The 23,495-nt window shown below is 41.4% G+C and overlaps 1 protein-coding gene across 2 annotated transcripts; it reads right to left on the reverse strand.

The window, feature by feature from the left end:
- Positions 1-430: 430 nt before the first annotated feature.
- LOC106582245 (succinate--CoA ligase [ADP-forming] subunit beta, mitochondrial) lies at positions 431-23,359 on the reverse strand. 2 transcript variants are annotated; one of them, XM_014165122.3, is made up of 11 exons: positions 23,214-23,359; positions 18,509-18,695; positions 12,965-13,064; positions 12,718-12,880; positions 11,840-11,968; positions 11,243-11,381; positions 4,698-4,859; positions 4,433-4,575; positions 3,420-3,540; positions 1,333-1,421; positions 431-681 (listed from the first exon to the last, which is right to left on the reverse strand). In XM_014165122.3, exons 1-11 carry the CDS (start codon positions 23,295-23,297, stop codon positions 607-609), a joined length of 1,392 nt encoding a protein of 463 aa, XP_014020597.1. In that variant the 5' UTR covers positions 23,298-23,359; the 3' UTR covers positions 431-606. The 2 variants fall into 2 exon arrangements, with proteins under 2 accessions (XP_014020597.1, XP_045560663.1); XM_045704707.2 differs by lacking the exon at positions 23,214-23,359 and adding an exon at positions 22,804-22,881.
- Between the last annotated feature and the right edge of the window lie 136 nt (positions 23,360-23,495).

Below are 23,495 nucleotides of genomic sequence, written 5' to 3' on the forward strand. Positions count from 1 at the left end.
ATCCAGGTATTAGTCTCTCTCGCCAGACTCAGAACAATCCACTATTCAGCTATGCATTTCAAATTGCATGGAGATGAAATGAGAGGTACTCCTAACAGCGATTTACATTCCATCAACTCTTTTCTTAGCTGAAGTGCTTTCCAAGTATTAGTCCAGTGTCACAACCTAGCAGCTGTCATTACAATGGGCACCTCCCCTTTAAACCCCCCTCATTCTTACCCCCTCTCCCATTGTCAGACCACTCAATATAAGGCACTCCTTCAGGGGTGCATTTGGTGAAGGGTCGGGAAGGTACTCAGATCCAGACTCTTTGCGGTGAAGAAACTAACGTTCGTGGGCGTGGCATAGCGTTTGGCAGGAGCAAGGAGTCTGGGTAGCCAGGCAACTTTGTATCCCTCATTTACTTAGTTTCCTTTCATTTGGCAGTTACTTGTATGTGTGTGCGTATGTTGGAGCCTTGCCACAGAGAGAGACAGAGAGAAACAGAACAGAAGTTGGTGGGCTGTGTTGTATTGGAGTATTCGCTCAGTAATGAGAGGCTCTTCTTGTTGTTCAAGGGGTGGGGTGTCAGGGTTCAGATGGGGTCGTAGAGTCAAGGGGCATGGCTTAGAGTGGCAGCTGGAAAGAGATGTCCACATGAGCCTCCTGAGCCAGCGACACAATTTCAGAAAGCTTTACAACCTGCAAAGAGGAAACAGAGATAGAGAATACTTTATACACAAGCACAGCAGCAGGGATCTATATGAGTGATCTCATTAAAAAAACAGACAAAAACACTAAAAGTGAATAGTTTTAATTGCGGGGGGCTGTAACTGCCACAGGGTGGTCATGCCAAGATGCCATTGTGCTGGCTAACTGATGCTCGTCTCTTGGGGAGTAGAACACTCCAAAAACAAAGGAGAGCGAGTGGAGAGGAGAGATAGTGGGAGTCAGTGAGAGCAAAGCCAGACTAGCGGTAGAGGGAAAGATAGATGGAGGGGCGAGATGAGAGGAAGGGGGCCTTTGCTCTGACTCAACGTCACTGCTGCTAGCTCTGCCAGAAATCAGAGCCATAAAACTCAGGCAGTGTCACTTCAACGGGTCAGGATGGCGATGAGCTGGGTTTAAACAGTCACTATACCACTATACCCCACACACATTCTACCCTGCTGGTGACCCTCGTCTCACACACATTTTTACACACTGCCCTCACACACACCACAAACAGTTCCTGACATTCCTTTTCACATTCACACACTTCACATAGACCTACTGTAGACCTACTGCCCACCACCCTACATAAACCAGACCGGGTGCTTAGAGGGGTAGAGGTAGAGAGGTGTGTGTGTGTACCATTCTAGCGGCCTCGTCCAGATCGTCACAGGCCAGGAGCTTCAGTGGGCTAGCAGCAATCAGAGCTTTGGCATCGTCCACCCTGGATCCTGAAACACAGCAGAACGAGGCTGAAGAAGGAATGCTGATCTTTTAGAAAGCTCTTTGGTTCTCTTTTATATAGCTCAGATATCGGTAAATGGACTGGAGGGAGGCTGGGCATGAAAGGGATAACAAATCAAGTTATTTGTGTCATTCGTACCTGCATAATTGTGCACCCAACTCACTCGGGTGCTTCGCTATATCACATTTGACATTGTCCGTAAGCTTGAGTTAATTTGCACACAAAAAAATCATACAATGATGGAAAGACCTGTGTGTTGTCCTTGTTAATGCAGACAGAGAAGAGCTCCAACTTCTTAATCATAGCCTCAATTTTGTCCTACACATTGAATATAGTTGCAGAGAGTCCCTGTAATCCTAGATTCAGATCATTCAGGCGAGAAAAAACGTCACCCAGATAGACCAGTCGTGTGAGAAACTCGTCATCATTCAAGCGGTCAGACGAGTGAAAATTAAGCTCGTCTCTCAATTTAAAAAAAACGGGTCAATACTTTTCCGCTTCATAACCAGCGCACTTCTGTATGTTGTAAAAGCGTTACATGGTCGCTGCCCATATCATTGCATAGCGCAAATAATACACGAGAGTTCAGTGGTCTTGCTTTAACAAAGTTAACTATTTTCACTGTAGTGTCAAAACATCTTTCAAGCTGTCAGGCATTCCCTTGGCAGAAAGAGACTCCCGTGGATGCTGCTGTGTACCCAAGTGGCATTGGGAGCAACTGCTTGCGCGTGCGTTACCACTCCTCTATGTCTCCCTATCATGGCTTTTGCGCCATCAGTACAGATACCAACATGAGCAGCAGCTAAGTTTGGCTACAGACATTAGTGGAATTCCCACGAGAGAGTAACGGTTATTGTGATTGGATGTTAATTATTTGACAAGGCTACCTGTATTTGACATTGTATTGTTATTTCCCTAAACACTAGATGGTTTAATTTTATTTTTGGCAGTGAAACGAGGCTACTCAGGAAAGAAAAAAACATCACCCAAATGTATAGCCCAGTTAGAAAATATAAATGAACTGTTTGAAAATGTGAAGAAAAAAAATGTTAACTTTTTTTTTTACATAAAAAAAACAACAAAAAAAAACAAAAAAACTTGTGAATCTCAGTTTTTATTTGGCGTACCCCCGACGGCATTGAGTACCCCTGGGAATACCTGGGCTAGACAATTGGAATAACAACCCTGCATCATGATTACAAAAGCATTGAAAATAGCAGACTAAATAAATTAGAAGTCTAATTTGTGAAAGTTCATTATACATAACTAAACCGTTCGTGAAGGAAATCATTTTAGTCCAATTACATTTAGTTGATGAGTGATTGAGTTCTGTATAACTTCACACATTCTATTTGTCCCTGTGTGTTACAAAACATGTCCAGAAGGGAGAGGCTGGAATAAGGCTGGGAGCTACAGGGTCCCATAGTGCCGGTATTATGTGACACTTAGGTCCGATACGATCTGCACTGCAATTCTATATTTATTGCGATTCGATAGTGTGATTTTATTGCAATTTGATGTTCCAAACATATTGCTCACCATGTCTGCTGCAGAAAGACAAGTGAGCCATGAGAAAACAAGTTTATCAGTCATGGAAATAAAAGTGCTGAAAACAAATTGGTACCTTACTTAAAAAAAGATGGAGAACAAGCTATGAAGGAAAAATAATATTGCGATAGTACATCGTAAAAAATAACATCCCGATATGCAACTGTATCCCCCACATCACTAGTGTGTGTGGGGAAGTACTAGAAGAGCCTAATCCTGACAGGCTGCTTGCTCGTTGACCTTTAAAAGGCCACCCTCCACTGTCGCCCCCTACCTCTCTCCCAGCCCAGTATGTGCACCAAAATGGCAGTGCAGTAGCCTACAGTATATAACAAAGCTAAAATAGTTTTCACTGTAATTGCCACAGGGTGGTCATGCCAAGCTGCTATTGTGCTGGCTACCTCATACTTGACGGTATAAGGGAGGTCAGTCTCACCTTGTAACCGCACCACAATGGGGATCTTCAGGTCCAGATCTGTAACAGCCATGATGATGCCCTGAGCGATGATGTCACACCTCATGATGCCACCAAAGATGTTCACAAGGATGGCCTGCACCTGAGGACCACGAACCAAAGACGATGACCATGAAAGCATAACCGAAGATATTGACCATAGAAGACCAAAAACAAAGCAATCACAAAAGCTTGATCACAAATTCATACAGGAACAATAACAACCAAACCTCATAACATCAACAAAATCAAGATCACACTGTAAATGTAATGTGTATTATAAAACTGTAGTGGTTTAAATGAACACTTATAAATACCACACCATTACCGAGGCTCCATAATAAACCACAAACGCCACTAGGACCACACTAAGCAGGTGTCAACACAGCGACAGTGATAGGAAATTAGCCACAAATCTCCCATGAGAGCTTATAACCATCTATCAAAAACCTACTCACCCATCAATGAATGAATGACTAACTGTATGTTACACAGCAGGTTAGAACCCTCCCTGTACTCCCTCTAAAGTCCTTCCCCATTCAAAATCCCACAGATAAATGTCACCCAATAGGTTCCACCAGTAGTAAACCCCAACCTCAGAGTGAGCTATCCTACTGATATCTTCAGGTAACTCCAGACATGTCTGTCAAAAGATACACCTACTAACTAGGGGATGCGTGTACTGAAAAGTTACTTTATACAACCGTAACCTTCCTGAAGGTCCAAACATCAGGAATTCCTAATGAATCCCTACCCCCTAACTCCATCAAAACATCAATAGTATCAACTGCAGGCTACTACTGCTCTAGATACCCAGCCGTCCCGTTCCAGTTGGGGATAGAGGTCAGGGTGAAGGACTGTGGAACACGTGACATGTCTGTGCCTATTAGTGCCACAGTGAGAAGTGAGTGCCTACTGCAGATGAATGCTTCTTCAATGACAACCAGAGATGCTAGGTGTTACAGTGATAAGTGTCCCCCATTCCCAGTCCTTACCTTCCTGTCAGAGGTGATGAGTTTAAAGGCCTCCATCACCTGGTGGGCTGTAGCTCCGCCCCCCACGTCCAGGAAGTTGGCTGGCGTGCCACCATGCAGCTTGATGATGTCCATGGTGGCCATGGCAAGACCAGCCCCGTTCACTACACAAACACAGAGAATATAGAGTGAATATAAAAAACTAAATAGATTTCTATCACTACTGCTACTATAAAGCCAGGTGTGTGGTGCTGTGAAGCAGTGTCGGGTGTGTTGTGGCGCTCACCCAGACACCCGATGGATCCGTCCAGGCCAATGTAGTTGAGGTCAGCCTTGGCTGCCTGTCGGTCCCTGGCATCCTCCTGGGTCCAGTCCTGCATGTCAAACACCTTCTTCTGGCGATACGCTGCGTTCGAGTCAAAGTTGATCTTGGCGTCCATGCACATCACTGTCAGAGGGACACACAGGAGACAGAGGCTGAGCCCAAGATGGCTGACATCATTGGGTGACGAAAACCCAATGACCCTGTAACTTCACTACAACAAAGCCAGAGGCAGATATCCGTTTGTACTTTGAGGGGACATTTTCCAATGCCTGGTCCAAGGTGCAACAGATTATCTATACTGAACAAAAATATAAAAACGCAACATTCAACAATTTCTACGATTTTACTGTGTTATAGTTCATATAAGGAAATCAGTCAATTGAAATAAATTCATTAGGCCCCAATCTATGGATTTCACATGACTGGGAATACAAATGTGGTCACAGATACCTTAAAAAGAAAAGTAGGGGTGTGGATCAGAAAACCAGTAAGTATCTATTTGCCTCATGCATCTCCTTCGCAGATAGTTGATCAGGCTGTTGATTGTGGCCTGTGGAATGTTGTCCCACTCCTATTCAAAGGCTGTGCAAAGTGGCTTGATATTGGCGGGAACTGGAACATGCTGTTGTACACGTCGATCCAGAGCATCCCAAACATGCTCAACGGGTGACTTGTCTGGTGAGTATGCAAGCCATGGAAGAACTGGGACATTTTCAGCTTTCAGGAATTGTGTACAGATCCTAGCGACATGGGGCCATGCATTATCATGCTGAAACATGAGGTGATGGCTGCAGATAAATGGCACGACAATTGGCCTCAGGAGCTCGTCACGGTATCACTGTGCATTCAAATTGCCATCGATAAAAATGCAATCTAGTTTGTTGTCAGTAGCTTATGCCTGCCCATACCATAATCCCACCACCACGGGGCACTCTGTTCACAACGTTGACATCAGCAAACCGCTCATCCACACGACTGACAAATTCTCTAAAACGACATTGTAGGTGGCTTATGGTAGAGAAAGCAACATTAAATTATCTGGCAACAGCTCTGTTGGACATTCCTGCAGGCAGCATGCCAATTACATGCTCCCTCAAAACATGAGACATCTGTGACATTGTGCTGTGTGACAAAACACAATTTAGAGTGGCCTTTTATTGTCCCCAGCACAAGGTGGACCTGTGTAATGATTAGGGCTGACCCCATTTAGTCGACTGGACAATTGTTTGGTCGATAGGCTTTTTGTCGACTGAGATTTCTTTAGTCGACCAGTAGAAAAATAAATAAATACAAATCATGGTGTACTAGACACCTGTCTGGCTTCATAAATCATCCATAAACACCACCGTTCACTTAGAAATGTCCTTGTTTTTGAAAGAAAAGCTAATTTTGCATTCATTAAAATAACATCAAATTGATCAGAAATACAGTGTAGATATTGTTAATGTTGTAAATGACTATTGTAGGCGGAAATGGCAGATTTTTTATGGAATATCTACATACCTGTAGGCGTACAGAGGCCCATCATTCCTGTGTTTCAATGGCACGTTGTGTTAGATAATCCAAGTTTATCATTTTAAAAAGGCTAATTGATCATAAGAAAACCCTTTGGCAATTATGTTAGCACAGCTGAAAACTGTTGTTCTGATTAAAGAAGCTATAAAATTGGCCTTGTTTAGAGTAGTTGAGTATCTGGAGCATCAGCATTTGTGGGATCGATTACAGGCTCAAAATGGCCAGAAAGAAAGAACTTTCTTCTTTAATGACAATTACAACAATACTGAATGAACAATGAACACTTTTACTTTAACTTAATATATCAATAAAATCTATTTAGTCTCAAATAAATAATGAAACATGTTCAATTTGGTTTAAATAATGCAAAAACAAAGTGTTGGAGAAGAAAGTAAAAGCACAATATGTGCCATGTAAAAAAGCTAACGTTTAAGTTCCTTGCTCAGAACATGAGAACCTATGAAAGCTGGTGGTTCCTTTTAACGAGTCTACAATATTCCCAGGTAAGAGTTTTAGGTTGTAGTTATTATAGGACTTCTTCTCGCTATACCATTTGTATTCCATATAACTTTGACTATTAAATGTTCTAATAGGTACTTCAGTATTGCCAGTCTAATCTCGGGAGTTGATAGGCTTTAAGTCAAACAGCACAATGCTTGAAGCATTGCGAAGAGCTTCTGGCAAACGCAGCAAAGTGCTGTTTGAATGAATGCTTACGAGCCTGCTGCTGCCTACCACCGCTCAGTCAGAGTGCTCTATCAAATCATAGACTTAATTATAATAACACACAGAAATACGAGCCTTAGGTCATTAATATGGTCAAATCCAGAAACTATCATTTCAAAAACAAAAAGTTTATTCTTTCAGTGAAATACGGAACCGTTCCGAATTTTATTTAACGGGTGGCATCCATAAGTCTAAATATTGCTGTTACATTGCACAACCTTCAATGTTATGTCATAATTATGTAAAATTCTGGCAAATGAGTTCGCAATGAGCCAGGCGGCCCAAAGTGCGGCCCAAACTCTGCATGCAATGAACGCAAGAGAAGTGACACAATTTCCCTAGTTTAATATTGCCTCCTAACATGAATTTCTTTTAACTAAATATGTAGGTTTAAAAAAATATACTTCTGTGTATTGAATTTAAGAAAGGCATTGATTTTTATGGTTAGGTACAATCGTGCAACGACTGTGCTTTTTTCGCAAATGCGCTTTTGTTAAATCATCCCCCGTTTGGCGAAGTTGGCCGTCTTTTGTTAGGAAGAAATGGTCTTCACACAGTTCGCAACGAGCCAGGCGGCCCAAACTGCTGCATATACCCTGACTCTGTTGCACAGAACGCAATAGAAGGGGCACAATTTCCCTAGTTAAAAGAAGTTAATTTCAGCAGGCAATATTAACTAAATATGCAGGTTTAAAAAGAAATACTTGTGTATTGATTTTAAGAAAGATGTTGATGTTTAGGTATACATTGGTGCAACGACAGTGCTTTTTTAGCAAATGCGCTTGTTAAATCACCCGTTTGGCGAAGTAGGCTGTGATTCAATGACAAATTAACAGGCACCGCATCGATTATATGCTACGCAGGACAAGCTAGATAAACTAGTAATATCATCAACCATGTGTAGTTAACTAGTGATTATGTTAAGATTGATTGTTTTTTATAAGATATGTTTAATGCTAGCTAGCACCTTACCTTGGCTCCTTTCTGCACTCGCATAACAGGTAGTCATCCTGCCACACAGTCTCCTCGTGGAGTGCAATGTAATCGGCCATGATCGGTGTCCAAAAATGACGATTACCGATTGTTACAAGAACTTGAAATCGGCCCTAATTAATCGGCCATTCAGATTAATCGGTCGACCTCTAGCCTCAACATTAACAGTGAAGAGGCGACTCCGGGATGCTGGCCTTCTAGGCAGAGTTCCTCTGTTCAGTGTCTGTTCTTTTCCCCATCTTAATCTTTTCTTTATATTGGCCAGTCTGAGATATGACTTTTTCTTTGCAACTCTGCCTAGAAGGCCAGCATCCCGGAGTCGCCTCTTCTGTTGACGTTGAGACTGTTTCTCAAACTAGACACGCTAATGTACTTGTCCTCTTGCTCAGTTGTGCACCGGGGCCTCCCACTCTTTCTATTCTGGTTAGGGCCAGTTTGCACCGTTCTGTGAAAGGAGTAGTACACAACGCTGTACGAGATCTTCAGTTTCTTGGAAATTTCTCGCATGGAATAGCCTTCCTTTCTCAGAATAAGAATAGACTGACAAGTGTCAGAAGAAAGTTCTTTATTTCTGACCATTTTGAGCCTGTAATCGAACCCACAAATGCTGATGTTCCAGATACTCAACTAGTCTAAAGGCGGCAGATTTTATTGCTTCTTTAAATCAGAACAGTTTTCAGCTGTGCTAACATATTGCAAAAGGGTTTTCTAATGATCAATTAGCCTTTTAAAATGATAAACTTGGATTAACTAACACAATGTGCCATTGGAACACAGGAATGATGGGCCTCTGTACGCCTACAAGATATATATTTTTTAAGCAGTTTCCAGCTACAATAGTCATTTACAACATTAACAATGTCTACACTGTGTTTCTGATCAATTTGATGTCATTTTTAAAAAGGGACAAAAATTAGCTTTTCTTTCAAAAACAAGGACATTTCTAAGTGACCCCAAACTTTTGAACGCTATATTTACAGGAATAAGACAGATCCTGCTTCTGTTGCCTGTTTGAGTGTTTGTTTAATAGCATACTGATTCCTTCTGCACCAAGCCTCACGCAACTGCAAAATATTGGATAAAGCAATTTCACAAATCCGTCTGTTTTTAATCTTTGCTATGCTGTAATAAAAGGCTTTACACTTTTTGTCATTAGACCAGTCTCTCTGGTATTATTTATTTGTTATTTACACTGTTCCAAATGGTCAGAAAAATTATATTTATATTATTACTATTATTACTATTATTACTATTATTATTATTATTATTACTGCATTTTCCGTGATCTTATTATTATTATTATTATTATTATCATTATAATAATGTCATTATCATTAGTAGGCTTAGTATAGCAGCCTTGTATATCCTGTTTAGCCTTAATACCGTACCTTACTTAAGCCTACATTTCAATACTTATATAGGCTACTGTATCAATCAATCATTTACTCGTTCATGTCATCACACAGCATAGGAGCCATTCATGACTTTAAATGCAATCAAGCATTTTAGTTTTCAAATAAAATAACCAAAGCGACCATTGAATAATTAGCGTAAACAATAAATAGGCCTAAACCGTTACATTCCCGTTTAGTCTTTGCTGTAATAAAGGCTTTATAAAAAAATTATAATTACAGACTCCGGTACGCTTATAATAGTTTACATTGTTCCAAAAAAATAATATTCTAATCTAACCTGCTTGGCACACATAATATGCACGCATCGTTTGCGCCTTACTTCCTTTTTCTTGATCTCCAGTATTTTCTACAAAGATCACATGTATTCCCCATATCTGATGTCCACTTTACCTCCTGAGAAACAAGTAAACATTCCCCATTTTGTTTATTTGTCACGTCCTCTGCATCCATTTTTCTGTCACATGTGTTATGGTGTTCAGAGTTTGTTATAACCTATTTATTGATGTGATTATGATATGCTATGCTATAGGTCATGCCCTATTGGTCACGCTTCACGTAAAGAGAGCAATGGTTGAGGGAATGGGAAATGTTTTTCCTTAACAAATTAGGGATTTCAGTAACAATTTTTCAGTCAGAAATGGCTATAATTATGTTGCAGCTTCAACAACACAGACAGCGCGATACACTGCTAATGTTCTGTGGTGGTCGCTGCAGCAAGGAGAGACAGACCATGGGTGCTAGTCACACAGTCACTCGCTGTCTTTTTTTTTTTTTTAACACAGCAAGTCTGAACCAGGCAATCAAATCAATCAAATCAATTGTGGTCGGACTCCCTCTAGTCATTTGTGTCTCTTAATTATTTAATCAAACAGTGTGCTTAAAGCATCAGACAAGCTCAGTGCATATAGTTGATTTGATTAAAACATCTATATATGGAAAAATACACCTTTTAACGTTTCAACCAATCGATTGGTGAAAATAATTCTTGGTCGACCAAGATTATTTTTAGTCGGGGACAGCCCTTGTAATGATCATGCTGTTTAATCAGCTTCTTGATATGCCACACCTGTCAGGTGGATGGACTATCTTGGCAAAGGATACATTCTTACAAACAGGGTTGTAAACAAATGTGCGCACAAATTTTGAAAGAAATAATCTTTTTACGTGTATGAAAAATTTCTGGGATCTTTTTATTACCGCTCATGAAATCAACATTTTACATGTTGCGTTTATATTTTTGTTGAGTATAGTTCTGTGACATAGCTTTACTCTGTAACCTTGGTTGGCTGTACATGTCAAGGACAGATCTGGGTTGGTGACAGATAGAGACCTCTACAGATGTTTGCTAATGTAGTAGGGTCAAAGGGCCAGCATTACATTTACGTCATTTAGCAGACGCTCTTATCCAGAGCGACTTACAAATTGGCACTGGCCATTCCTACTGTCAACGCTCCTGGTATGTTCGGAGTTGGTCAAGTCAGCCCATAACCACAAGGTCATTCGAAGTACATATGAGCACTGGAATGCCTTTCACATTTCAAAGCTAACATAGGGCCTCTTATTTGACCCAGCCACCATACTCTACCATGTATGGCTATGATGTTGAAGACGGTTGGTTGTGCAATAACACCATCATTCCTTCAGTACCATGGGGTTTAGCTGCCTAATTGGCACATCAGTTAAAAGTGCAGTGATTCACACTAGGGTTTTTCACTGGGAGTGCGTTAATGAAAATGATTGACAGTAGGTCATAGATCAATGGGAGAAGCCTCCAACCAAGCAACACACTCTCACCCAGCTCTTAACACTGGCATGACTAACAACATCACTAGGAACGAAAAGCAAGTGTATGTGTACCCTGGCCAGAGGCGTCCTCCACCATGGGGTTGATCTCCAGCATGGAGGCGTCGAACTTCATGAAGACGTTGTACAGCTTGATTATGTTAGCAGCTGCGTCGTCAATCAGAGCAGCCGGGAAGCCCATCTTTGTGGCAATCTGGAGAGAGAGCAAAGACAGAGAAGACAGAGAAGACCGAGAAAAGAGTGAGGGAGCAAAAGAAAGAAATGTATCAATATCAGTTCTTCAAATCTACAGTGTTTGTCATTTATTTCTACTTTAGCAACAGGCACTCTAGGAGACATGTAGTGTGTGAGATGGCATGTTGAGTGAGCATATCAAAGTCAAAACCTGACGTTTAACGATATTACACTGCGTCAGGGGACATGCCTAACTAATAAGGTTCTGAGGCCCTTGTCTTTAGAGAGAAACTGAAAACAGACCTAATTTGAATACAAATGTTGCCGCAAGTAATTTGTTTAAACATGGACCAAAATAGCTAGCTTTAAAAATCAGGTGGAGTATTGTTTATTTACCAGAGTATGTAGTGTTTCCTGGGATCTAAGAGACTGAAAGACAAATCAAGAGGTATTTTTACAACCCGATCTCAACTGTACCGAAACAGCTTGTTCCATCTTGATTCCCTCCATGATGTCGATTGGCTCCTTCACAATGGCGTCGGGATTCTCCGCTGCCACATCCTCGATGTTCACGCCCCCCTGAGAGCTGCCAATCAACACGGGGCCCTGTTCAGAGGGAGGGGCCGAGAGATTAGGAGTACTAATCATTTTACACACTCATTGAGTGGCAAGTGGTAATCAAACTAAAAAAGAGCAAATTAATGGAACATAGGTCTCACAGCAAATTAAATTGTATTTGTCACATGTGTAGACTAACAGTAAAATGCTTACGGCCCTTCCCAACAATGCAGAGAGAAAAACAGAAAAATAATAACACAAGGAATAAATACACAATGAGTAACAATAACTTGGCTATATATACCAGTACAGTGGTACTGCAGGGGTACGAGGTAATTTAGGTAGATATCTACATAAAGGTAAGGCTAAAGTGACTGGATAGATAATAAAAAGCAGCAGCATATGTGATAAGTCAAAAGAGTTGTGCAAAAGGGTCAATACAGATACCTAATAGTACCTGGGCTATCGTAAATAAATGTAACAAACGATTGAGTTGATCCATCGGTCTTCAAATTCTCAATGACAACTGGTGTCTCATTATCCTATTTAGAGAACGGAACTATAACAGCAGCTGGACAACCAAGTCCCACGGAGCACAAGTATTTCAACATGTCCACGGCCATGTCCTTTACCACTACGCCATCTAGTGGGACCATCCAACACAACACCATCAACATTCAAAATCAAGAATAACAGCTGCCCAATATGTCAAATCTGACAGCCTGACCCAGAATGGTTGAGCGTGATTTGTCAGCTGTTGTCACCTGAGAGGCGTGAAAGGGCAGATATGACCTCACCTGAAAGGATCTCTCCATGGTGATGGCGAAGTAGTACTCCCTGCGGGGGTACCTGCGCTCACAGATGAAAACCTGGTTACAGATACGGCCCTGCTCGCCTGTCTGCTTGGTGTACAGCTTACGACCAATCATCTGAGAGGAGATGTCCCGGGCCTCCTCTGGACTGTAGGAGAGGGGAAGAGAGACAGAAGAATTGACACAGAGTAGAAAAAGGTGCAGTTTGAGAGGAGTTCTCTCGGACACTCACGAGTAGACAATCTTCACTCCTCCCTTCAGACCTCCCTCGAAGGTGCCTTTACCTCGGCCTCCAGCCAACACTTGAGCCTTCACCACTAGATCCTTGGTGCCTGAGACACCCACCCACACCACACACACACACACACACACACACACACACACACGGGAGAAAGAGACCGTAGCAGTTACAGAGAAGCCCAACACTCCACTGCCATTTACACACACAGACTGATAATAATGCAGACGTACAAACTACACAAAACATTGTCAGTGCAAACACTGCTTAACACAACCTTTCTAGCAAAGGCATGAAATCATGGCCCTAAATGTCCAGGCTACTTCTGGACATTGTCAAGTTAATCTGTATCCACAACCAGAAAACTGTGTGTTAGCATCGAGTAAGCTACACAGTGAATGGATACATTGTTCTACATCCTGTTAGGCCCTACTCATTACCACAGAGGAATTCAGTAGGGCAGAGATGATTTAACTTTATTGATCTAGTATAGTAACATATTAACAAAGTTTGACAACACACTATTACAGTTAGTAACAGAGTAGGCTACCTAAAAATGACATGACTAAAACCTCTATGTAAAGCCTGGGAGGACATTTTGATTTCATTAACATATAATAATCTAAACACGAGTCTGAGTCAAATTAAAAGATTATCCCTAGTCCAGAGCAATGCCATTTATCAAAAAGGCTAATCCAAGAGTATAGTAGTTCCATGACACTGGCCCCTGAGGAAAAGGAAGCACTGATAGGTGTAAACAGGTTACTGTGTGTCCAGCTGAGCACAGCAGGCTGCAGAACAGTGTTAACTGATAGCCTTGGGTTCAGTGCTATGTTTAGACTGTAGTCTCTACTGCCGCCTCAGAGGCTACTAAAAACACCCTAAACAAGGCCAAGGGTCACACCATGTCAGATGTAGGCTACAGGTTCTGTGTGCAGCACTCTCAGATTAGTCCAGAGAAATTTGGGTGAATGTGTATACAGTGGGAGAAAAAAGTATTTGATCCCCTGCTGGTTTTGTACGTTTGCCCACTGACAAAGAAATGATCAGTCTATAATTTTAATGGTAGGTTCATTTGAACAGTGAGAGACAGAATAACAACAACAAAATCCAGAAAAACGCATGTCAAAAATGTTATAAATTGATTTGCATTTTAATGAGGGAAATAAGTATTTTACCCCCTCTCAATCAGAAAGATTTCTGGCTCCCAGGTGTCTTTTATACAGGTAACGAGCTGAGATTAGGAGCACACTCTTAAAGGGAGTGCTCCTAACCACAGCTTGTTACCTGTAAAAAAGACACCTGTCCACAGAAGCAATCAATAAATTCCAAACTCTCCACCATGGCCAAGACCAAAGAGCTCTCCAAGAATGTCAGGGACAAGATTGTAGACCTACACAAGGCTGGAATGGGCTACAAGACCATCGGCAAGCAGCTTGGTGAGAAGGTGACAACATTTGGTGCGATTATTCGCAAATGGAAGAAACACAAAAGAACTGTCAATCTCCCTCGGCCTGGGGCTCCATGCAAGATCTCACCTCGTGGAGTTGCAATCATCACGAGAACGGTGAGGAATCAGCCCAGAACTACACGGGAGGATCTTGTCAATGATCTCAAGGCAGCTGGGACCATAGTCACCAAGAAAACAATTTGTAACACACTACGCCGTGAAGGACTGAAATCCTGCAGCGCCGGCAAGGTCCCCCTGCTCAAGAATACATATACATGCCCGTCTGAAGTTTGCCAATGAACATCTGAATGACTCAGAGGACAACTGGTGAAAGTGTTGTGGTCAGATGAGACCAAAATAGAGCTCTTTGACATCAACTTAACTCGCCGTGTTTGGAGGAGGAGGAATGCTGCCTATGACCCCAAGAACACCATCTCCACCGTCAAACATGGAGGTGGAAACATTATGCTTTGGGGGTGTTTTTCTGCTAAGGGGAAAGGACAACTTCACCGCATCAAAGGGACGATGGACGGGGCCATGTACCGTCAAATCTTGGGTGAGAACCTCCTTCCCTCAGCCAGGGCATTGAAAATGGGTCGTGGATGGGTATTCCAGCATGACAATGACCCAAAACACACGGCCAAGGCAACAAAGGAGTGGCTCAAGAAGAAGCACATTAAGGTCCTGGAGTGGCCTAGCCAGTCTCCAGACCTTAATGCCATAGAAAATCTGTGGAGGGAGCTGAAGGTTCGAGTTGCCAAACGTCAGCCTCGAAACCTTAATGACTTGGAGAAGATCTGCAAAGAGGAGTGGGACAAAATCCCTCTTGAGATGTGTGCAAACCTGGTGGCCAACTACAAGAAACGTCTGACCTCTGATTGCCAACAAGGATTTTGCCACCAAGTACTAAGTCATGTTTTGCAGAGGGGTCAAATACTTATTTCCCTCATTAAAATGCAAATCATTTTATAACATTTTTGACATGCGGTTTTCTGGATTTTTGTTGTTGTTATTCTGTCTCTCACTGTTCAAATAAACCTACTATTAAAATTATAGACTGATCATTTCTTTGTAAGTGGGCAAACGTACAAAATCAGCAGGGGATCAAATACTTTTTTCCCCCACTGTACATGCCATTTTCAAAGTAACAAGAAAGTACACTAGGGCTGACTCCAAAGATTTGAATAGATTCGAATTCGATTTGTTAACTCCGAATTGATTCAAATCACTTTTGCTGATTCGAGCATTCGCAAATGCAGACGAGCTATCACACACACACACACCAGAATGCTCCATAACAATGGTAACCTCCCAGCCCCTAAAGGGACAGGCAGCTAAGTATTTTAACATAACATGAGACTATGTTCGTATTCTTAACTTTTATTATTTCTTATTGTTGTTGCATTGTCAAGAAAGAACCTGCAAGTAAGCATTTGGGGCTCCTGAGTGGTGCAGCGGTCAAAGGCACTGGATTTCAGTGCCTGAGACGTCACTACAGACACCCTGGTTCGATTCCAGGCTGTATCACAACCAGCCGTGATTGGGAGTCCTATAGGGCGGCGCACAATTGGCCCAGCGTCGTCCGTGTTTGGCCAATGTAGGCCATCATTGTAAATAATAATTTGTTCTTAACTGACTTGCCTAGTTAAATAAAAGGTATTTAAAAAATGTAAAATATATATATAATAAACAATTTGTTGGACAATGTATACCATCCGTATCCCGTACATACAACTAATAAAACTTAAAACTTGATAAACTTTGAAAACATGTTGGCTCACCATTTACAAAGAAGATATAATATGGAGAAAAAGCTATTAGGATGAGAAGTACCGAAGTTTTGGATCAGGTACCTTCAACTAATGCTGGCTATCGTTAGTAATTAAAGCTACTAAGCCCTAAACGGCACTGTCTTTGTGCCTTTTGAATTCTTATATTATAAACTTCCAGAAGTGCTCTCTGACCTCTTACTATGGCACTACGATGATACAGGGATATCCCTAGATTACAGTATAGGCCTACAGCCCACTCTGACACATACCTTACTCAGAAATACTGAGTGATTAGTGCTTTTGAGGTCAGTTTGGATGATGAAAAAATATATATATATATATTCTTTTTTTTTACATGAAATGCACTATGCATGATTTGGGTTGAATGCTATAACACAGAATAAAACAATACAAGTCAGATGATGGTACTGACTGCCCAATACTGCTTATCACTTATTAACATTACAAAAAATAAAATTATTTTAATTGTTGTCTATTACATTTGTTTTATTTGATGACTATCATTTAATTCCAAGTCATCATCTCTATAGAGTGGCTGCCTCTGCTGTCTGACGAAATCACTATTTTACTAGTTCTTCAAAGTAAATAAGGACATACTTTTATGACTGCTGAATACCAACTACTAAAATCACTTAGATCATGTATTTTCAGGTAGAGATACCGCATCTCGAAGAAACTTTTCTATCGCGCCTGCTTCCATCTCATCTCTCTCTCTGTCTCTGTCTGCTCCACAATAACCTAAAATAGCAGGCGTAAAAGAAACACAGACCAGACGAGTAGGCACCCAATGGATTACGGTCATTGTAGTTGTTTAAAAACAAAAAAGATCAGACATTTTGGTTAATTGCTCAGCACTATTGCTCAGTCAAACAACAATAAATAGGCCTATTGTATGTAGAACGCACTACTCACCCACTACTACCTGGTCTGACATCAAAATCGTATCAAATTCTATTTGTCACATGCGCCGAATACAACCTTACCATGAAATGCTTACTTACAAGCCCTTAACCAACAATGCAGTTAAGAAAATAACTAAAGTATTAACATTTTAAAAAGTTACAGAAAAAAATAACAATGAGGCTATATACAGGGGGTTCCGGTACCGAGTCAATGTGTGGAGGTACAGGTTAGTCAAGGTCATTTGTACATATAGGTAGGGGTAAAGTGACTATGCATAGATAATAAACAGCAAGTAGCAGCTGTGTAAAAACAAAAATGCAAATAGTCCAGGTGACCATTTGATTAATTGTTCAGCAGTCTTATGATTTGAGGGTAGAAGCTATTAAGGAACCTTTTGGACCTAGACTTGGCACTCCGGTACCACTTGCCGTGCGGTAGAAGGGAGCAGTCTATGACCTGGGTGACTGGGGTCCAGTGATGTACTGGGCTGTACGCATTACCCTCTGTAGCACCTTACGCTTGGATGCCAAGCAGTTGCCATACCAAGCGGTGATGCAACCGGTCGGGATGCCCTCGATAGTGCAGATGTAGAACTTTTTGAGGATCTGGGGACCCATGCCAAATCTTTTCAGTCGCCTGAGGGGGAAAAGGTGTTGTTGTGCCCTCTCCACAACTGTCTTGGTGTGTTTGGACCATGATAGTTTGTTGGTGATGTAGACACCAAGGAACATGAAACTCTCGACTCGCTCCACTACAGCCCTGTCAATGTAAATGGGGGCGTTCACCCCTGCTTTTCCTGTAGTCCACGATCATCTCTTTTGTCTTGGTCACGTTGAGGAAGAAGTTGTTGCCCTGGCACCACACTACCAGATCTCTGACCTCTTCCCTATAGGCTGTCTCATCGCTGTCGGTGATCAGGCCTACCACCGTTGTGTCGTCAGCAAACTTGATGGTGTTGGAGTCGGGTTTGGCCACGCAGTCGTGGGTGAACAGGGAGTACAGGAGGGGACTACGCACGCACCCCTGAGAGGCCCCCCGTGTTGAGGATCAGCGTGGCAGATGTAATGTTGACTACCCTTAACACTTGGGGGCGGCCCGTCAGGAAGTCCAGGATCCAGTTGCAGAGGGAGGTGTTTAGTCCCAGGGTCCTTAGCTTAGTAATGAGCTTTGTGGGCACTATGGTGTTGAACACTTAGCTGTAATCAATGAACAGCATTCTCACATAGGTGTTCCTTTTGTCCAGGTGGGAAAGGATAGTGTGGAGTGCGATTGAGATACATACAGTACTTTCTGAATGCACTGTAATATAGGACAGCTGCCAATTCAAAGTGTTCATCCCCAAGTTAGCCTACTCAAATTAATTTGCCCACATCCTATTAAGGCATGGCTTACCAATCTCCTTGGCAACAGAGTAGGCTTCATCGGGTGAGCTGGCAACCTTGCCCTCGGGCACACAGACGCCAGCCTCTTTGAGCAGGCCGATGCTCATGTACTCATGCAGGGAGAGGTTCCTCTGCTGCTGCTGAAGGTGGGGGGGCTGCTGCTGATCCCAAAAAAGGCCGGAGGAACCACCCAGCACCTGGAGAGGGGAGGCAGAGGGGGATAGAGGAGAGAAAAAGTTGTAGGGGGGTACATGATGCAGTGACATGACAGTACCTACTCATACGTCAGGGGGAGTACATAGTAAAGGTCGACCGATTAATTGGGGCCAATTTCATAACAATCGGAAATCGGTATTTTTGGACACCGATTTTTTTTTACACCTAAATTTAACTAGGCAAGTCAGTTAAGAACACATTCTTATTTTCAACAACAGATTTTTACCTTGTCAGCTCAGGGATTCAATTTTGCAACCTTACGGTTAACTAGTCCAATACTCTAAACACCTGCTTTACATTGCACTCCACGAGGAGCCTGCCTGTTACGCGAATGCAGTAAGAAGCCATGGTAAGTTGCTAGCTAGCATTAAACATATCTTATAAAAATACAAATCAATCATAATCACTAGTTAACTACACATGGTTGATGATATTACTAGTTTATCTAGCCTGTCCTGCATTGCATATAATCGATGCGGTGCGCATTCGCGAAAAAGGACTATCGTTGCTCCAATGTGTACCTAACCATAAACATCAATGTCTTTCTTAAAATCAATACACAAGTATATATTTTTTAATCTGCATATTTAGTTAATGAATTTATTTTAACTAGGGAAAATGTGACAGAGTCAGGGTATATGCAGCAGTTTGGGCCGCCTGGCTCGTTGTGAACTGTGTGAAGACTATTTCTTCCTCACAAAGACAGCCAACTTCACCAAATGGGGGATGATTTAACAAAAGCACATTTGCGAAAAAAGCACAATCGTTGCACGACTGTACCTAACCCTAAACATCAATGCCTTTCTTAAAATCAATACATAGAAGTATATATTTTTAAACCTGCATATTTAGCTAAAAGAAATCCAGGTTAGCAGGCAATATTAACCAGGTGAAATTGTGTCACTTCTCTTGCGTTCATTGCACGCAGAGTCAGGGTATATGCAACAGTTTGGTCCGCCTGGCTCGTTGCGAACTAATTTGCCAGAATTGTACGTAATTATGACATAACATTTAAGGTTGTGCAATGTAACAGGAATATTTAGACATAGGGATGCCACCCATTAGATAAAATACGGAACGGTTCCGTATTTCACTGAAAGAATAAACGTTTTGTTTTCGAGGTGATAGTTTCCGTATTCTACCATATTAATGACCTAAGGCTCGTATTTCTGTGTGTTTATTATATTATAATTAAGTCTATGACTTGATATTTGATTAAGCAGTCTGACTGAGCGGTGGTAGGCACCAGCAGGCTCGTAAGCATTCATTCAAACAGCACTTTCGTGCGTTTTGCCAGCAGCTCTTCGCAATGCTTCAAGCATTGCGCTGTTTATGACTTCAAGCCTATCAACTCCCGAGATTAGGCTGGTGTAACCAATGTGAAATGGCTAGCTAGTTAGCGGGGTGCGCGCTAATATCAAATGTATGTATAAAGCCCTTTTTACATCAGCCGATGTCACAAAGTGCTGTACAGAAACAGTCTATGTTATGGAAAGAGCAGGTGTCCTTAATGTTTTGTACACTCAGTATATGTTGTGTATACAAGCTCATTCCCACAGAAAACTGCAGAGGGAAGCAGTACCATCCAGTCAACCATCAGACTCCATTGCGAGACGCCTCACAGAGGATATTCAACCATAATTGCAAATCCAAGATCTCAATATCAACAAGGTGCACACTGATCAGTAAAGAGAAGAGAGACTAACATTCTAGAATGCTGCCTTTTTTCTGCACGGTTCTCACAGTGAGAAACAATAGGATTACAAGAGTGTTCTACGCTTTCTTCATTTGATCCAATTCAAAGTTGCCAATTATTTTATAAGACGAGAATTAAGTGGAGTGACTAATCTTAGCTGGTCTGAGAAAACTGATGAGACTTCCCTCCTTTATGCATACATTGGGCCATTTAAAAAGACACCAATCTGTAAGGCTTCTCTCAAGTGTGTATCCGTTGGTGTGTTTTTACATTTCCCAATCGGGAGAAACTCTTGCCACATTAAGAGAAGAAGTAAAGCTTCTCTCCTCTGTGTGTTCTCTGATGACCCTTTTAGCTCAGCTGTTGATAAAAAACAAAATCTACAGTCAGATCAGTGATAATGCTTCTCTCCTTTATGATTATCTTGGTGTCTTTTTAACTGGGCCAGTCGAGAGAAACTCTTTCCACAGTCAAAGCAGGAGTAAGGCTTCTCTCCCGTGTGTGTTCTCTGGTGAACTTTTAGGTCAGTTGATGTTGTGAAGCATTTTACACAATCAGAGCAGGAGTAAGGCTTCACTCCTGTATGTATACGTAATAGCGTTTCAAACGTCACTCGCTCTGAGACTTGGAGTAGTTGTTCCCCTTGCTCTGCATGGGTAACGCTGCTTCGAGGGTGGCTGTTGTCGATGTGTTCCTGGTTCGAGCCCAGGTAGGAGCAAGAAGAGGGACGGAAGCTATACTGTTACACTGGCAATACTAAAGTGCCTATAAGAACATCCAATAGTCAAAGGTATATGAAATACAAATCGCATAGAGAAATAGTCCTATAATAACTACAACCTAAAACATCTTACCTGGGAATATTGAAGACTCATGTTAAAAGGAACCACCAGCTTTCATATGTTCTCATGTTCTGAGCAAGGAACTTAAACGTTAGCTTTCTTACATGGCACATATTGCACTTTTACTTTCTTCTCCAACACTTTGTTTTTGTATTATTTAAACCAAATTCAACATGTTTCATTATTTATTTGAGGCTAAATTTTATTGATGTATTAAGTTAAAATAAGTGTTCATTCAGTATTGTTGTAATTGTCATTATTACAAATACATTTAATTATTTTTTATATATGAATATTTTTTTTATTTTTTTTTTAATATATATTTTTTAAATCGGCCAATTAATCGTTATCTGCTTTTTTTGGTCCTCCAATAATCGGTATCGGCGTTGAAAAATCATAAATTGGTCGACCTCTACTCAGTTTCATAAGAAAGTCCTTTGTTTCTGGCCATTTAGAGCCTGTAATCGAACCCACGCATGCTGTTGCTCCAGATACTCAACTAGTCTAAAGAAGGACCATTTTTTTTATTTATTGCTTCTTTAAATCAGCACAACGTGCCACAACGTGCCATGGAACACAGGAGTGATGGTTGCTGATAATGGGCCTATGTAGATATTCCATTAATAATCAGCCGTTTCAAGCTACGTAGTTAACAAAATTAACACTGTTTACACTGTATTTCTTATCAATTTGATGTTATTTTTTCTTTCAAAAATAAGGACATTTCTAATTGACCCCAAACTTGTGTGTGTGAACCGTCCTCTCTCATTGTCAACTGCGTTTATTTTCTGCAAACTTAACATGTAAATATTTGTATGAACATAAGACTCAACAACTGAGACATAAACTGAACAAGTTCCACAGACATGTGACTAACAGAAATTGAATAATGTGTCTCTGAACAAAGGGGGGTCAAAATGGCCATGGCAGATCACTGACATTCCTTTCTTGCAGGAAATCACACACAGAACAAGCAGCATGGCTGGTGGCATTCATGTTGGAGGGTCATGCCAGAATGAGCTTTTCATAACTGTGACCTTAATTGCCTACCGTCTTTAAGCCGTCTTTAAGCTGTTAGTGTCTTAACAACCGTTCCGCAGGTGCATGTTCATTGAACAAGCATGGGAAACAGTGTTTTAAACCCTTTACAATGAAGAGCTGTGAAGTTATTTGGATTTTTACGAATTATCTTTGAAAGACATGGTCCTGAAAAAGGGACGTTTCTTTTTTTTGCTGAGTGTGTGTGTGGGTGTGTTTTTGTTGTATGTCTTTAGTATTTTCTTGTCTATACCTGTGTTTTGTTTTGTTAGACATGTTTGATGTAGGGATGTAAGTTGTTGATGATAATTTTGTATTATGATTAAACGAATACAGTTTTTAAAAATTACTTTGATCAAATAAGCTACTTCTATGCAAATATTGTTGATCAGTACAATAAAATAAGTCCCAAATGGAATGGAAACACATTGTCATTATTAGTAGTAGTATTATAAAAGGAAAAAAAAACGTTAATTATGTTATTATACAGGACAAATCTGAAGGGGCACCTACCCCTGTATCCCCGATGGGCATGACGCTCCTGGCACCCCCCGTCCTGTCGTCTCTAGTCTATGGCAGCTGTGTTGGAGGTCACTGTCTAAACAACTAGTACTGTATGTGAGCGAAAAGCTATTGCTAACAAACACAAATCCCTGAACCCCCATAAACTTATTTAAATACATGTACTAATACATTCGTCTTTCCATTGCTAAACAAGCAACGACGTTAGCTAGCGAGCTAACAGTTAAACATTAGCAATGTGGCTAGCTAGCCAACATAGCCAGTTTCCTAGCCACCTCAAAGGAGATAAGCGAATGTCAAATTTCACCCCATTTCTCGGGGACTTCGAAGATGGTGCAGCAGAAAAATATTCACAGGTACAGGCAGCCGGATTTCATAACATTTTTATCAACGTGACTTACTTTGGATGCAGTGTTAAGCGTCGATCTTGCCCCAGAATTTCTCAGGCTTGCCGACAATCGGCCGTAAATCAGGGACGCCGCCATGTTCCCTTCTCAAGCTAACGAATTGGGTGCATGCGTAGTGACATAACAAACCAAACGCCTGAGCGCCCCTTGCATAGGCTTGGCTCACATTCAACAGTCTTCACAATGTGAAGACAAGGCTATAAATATATACGGTCAACTGGACATTATATAATGCATACTTAAAACGAGGTCATGGTGGCCTTTCAAATTGTATTC

Source organism: Salmo salar, chromosome 21 (genome assembly GCF_965601325.2).
Source record: "Salmo salar chromosome 21, fSalSal1, whole genome shotgun sequence".
Lineage (NCBI taxonomy): Eukaryota > Metazoa > Chordata > Actinopteri > Salmoniformes > Salmonidae > Salmo > Salmo salar.

Bases quoted from the DNA above. Each gene is read 5' to 3' on its own strand.
- LOC106582245 (XM_014165122.3), bottom strand. From the start codon at position 23,297: ATGGCGGCGTCCCTGATTTACGGCCGATTGTCGGCAAGCCTGAGAAAT. The intron at 18,696-23,213 runs GTAAGTCACGTT...TCCCCTCTCCAG, and splicing joins CGCTTAACACTGCATCCAAA to GTGCTGGGTGGTTCCTCCGG. The intron at 4,576-4,697 runs GTGAGCGCCACA...GTGTTTGTGTAG, and splicing joins CGGATCCATCGGGTGTCTGG to TGAACGGGGCTGGTCTTGCC.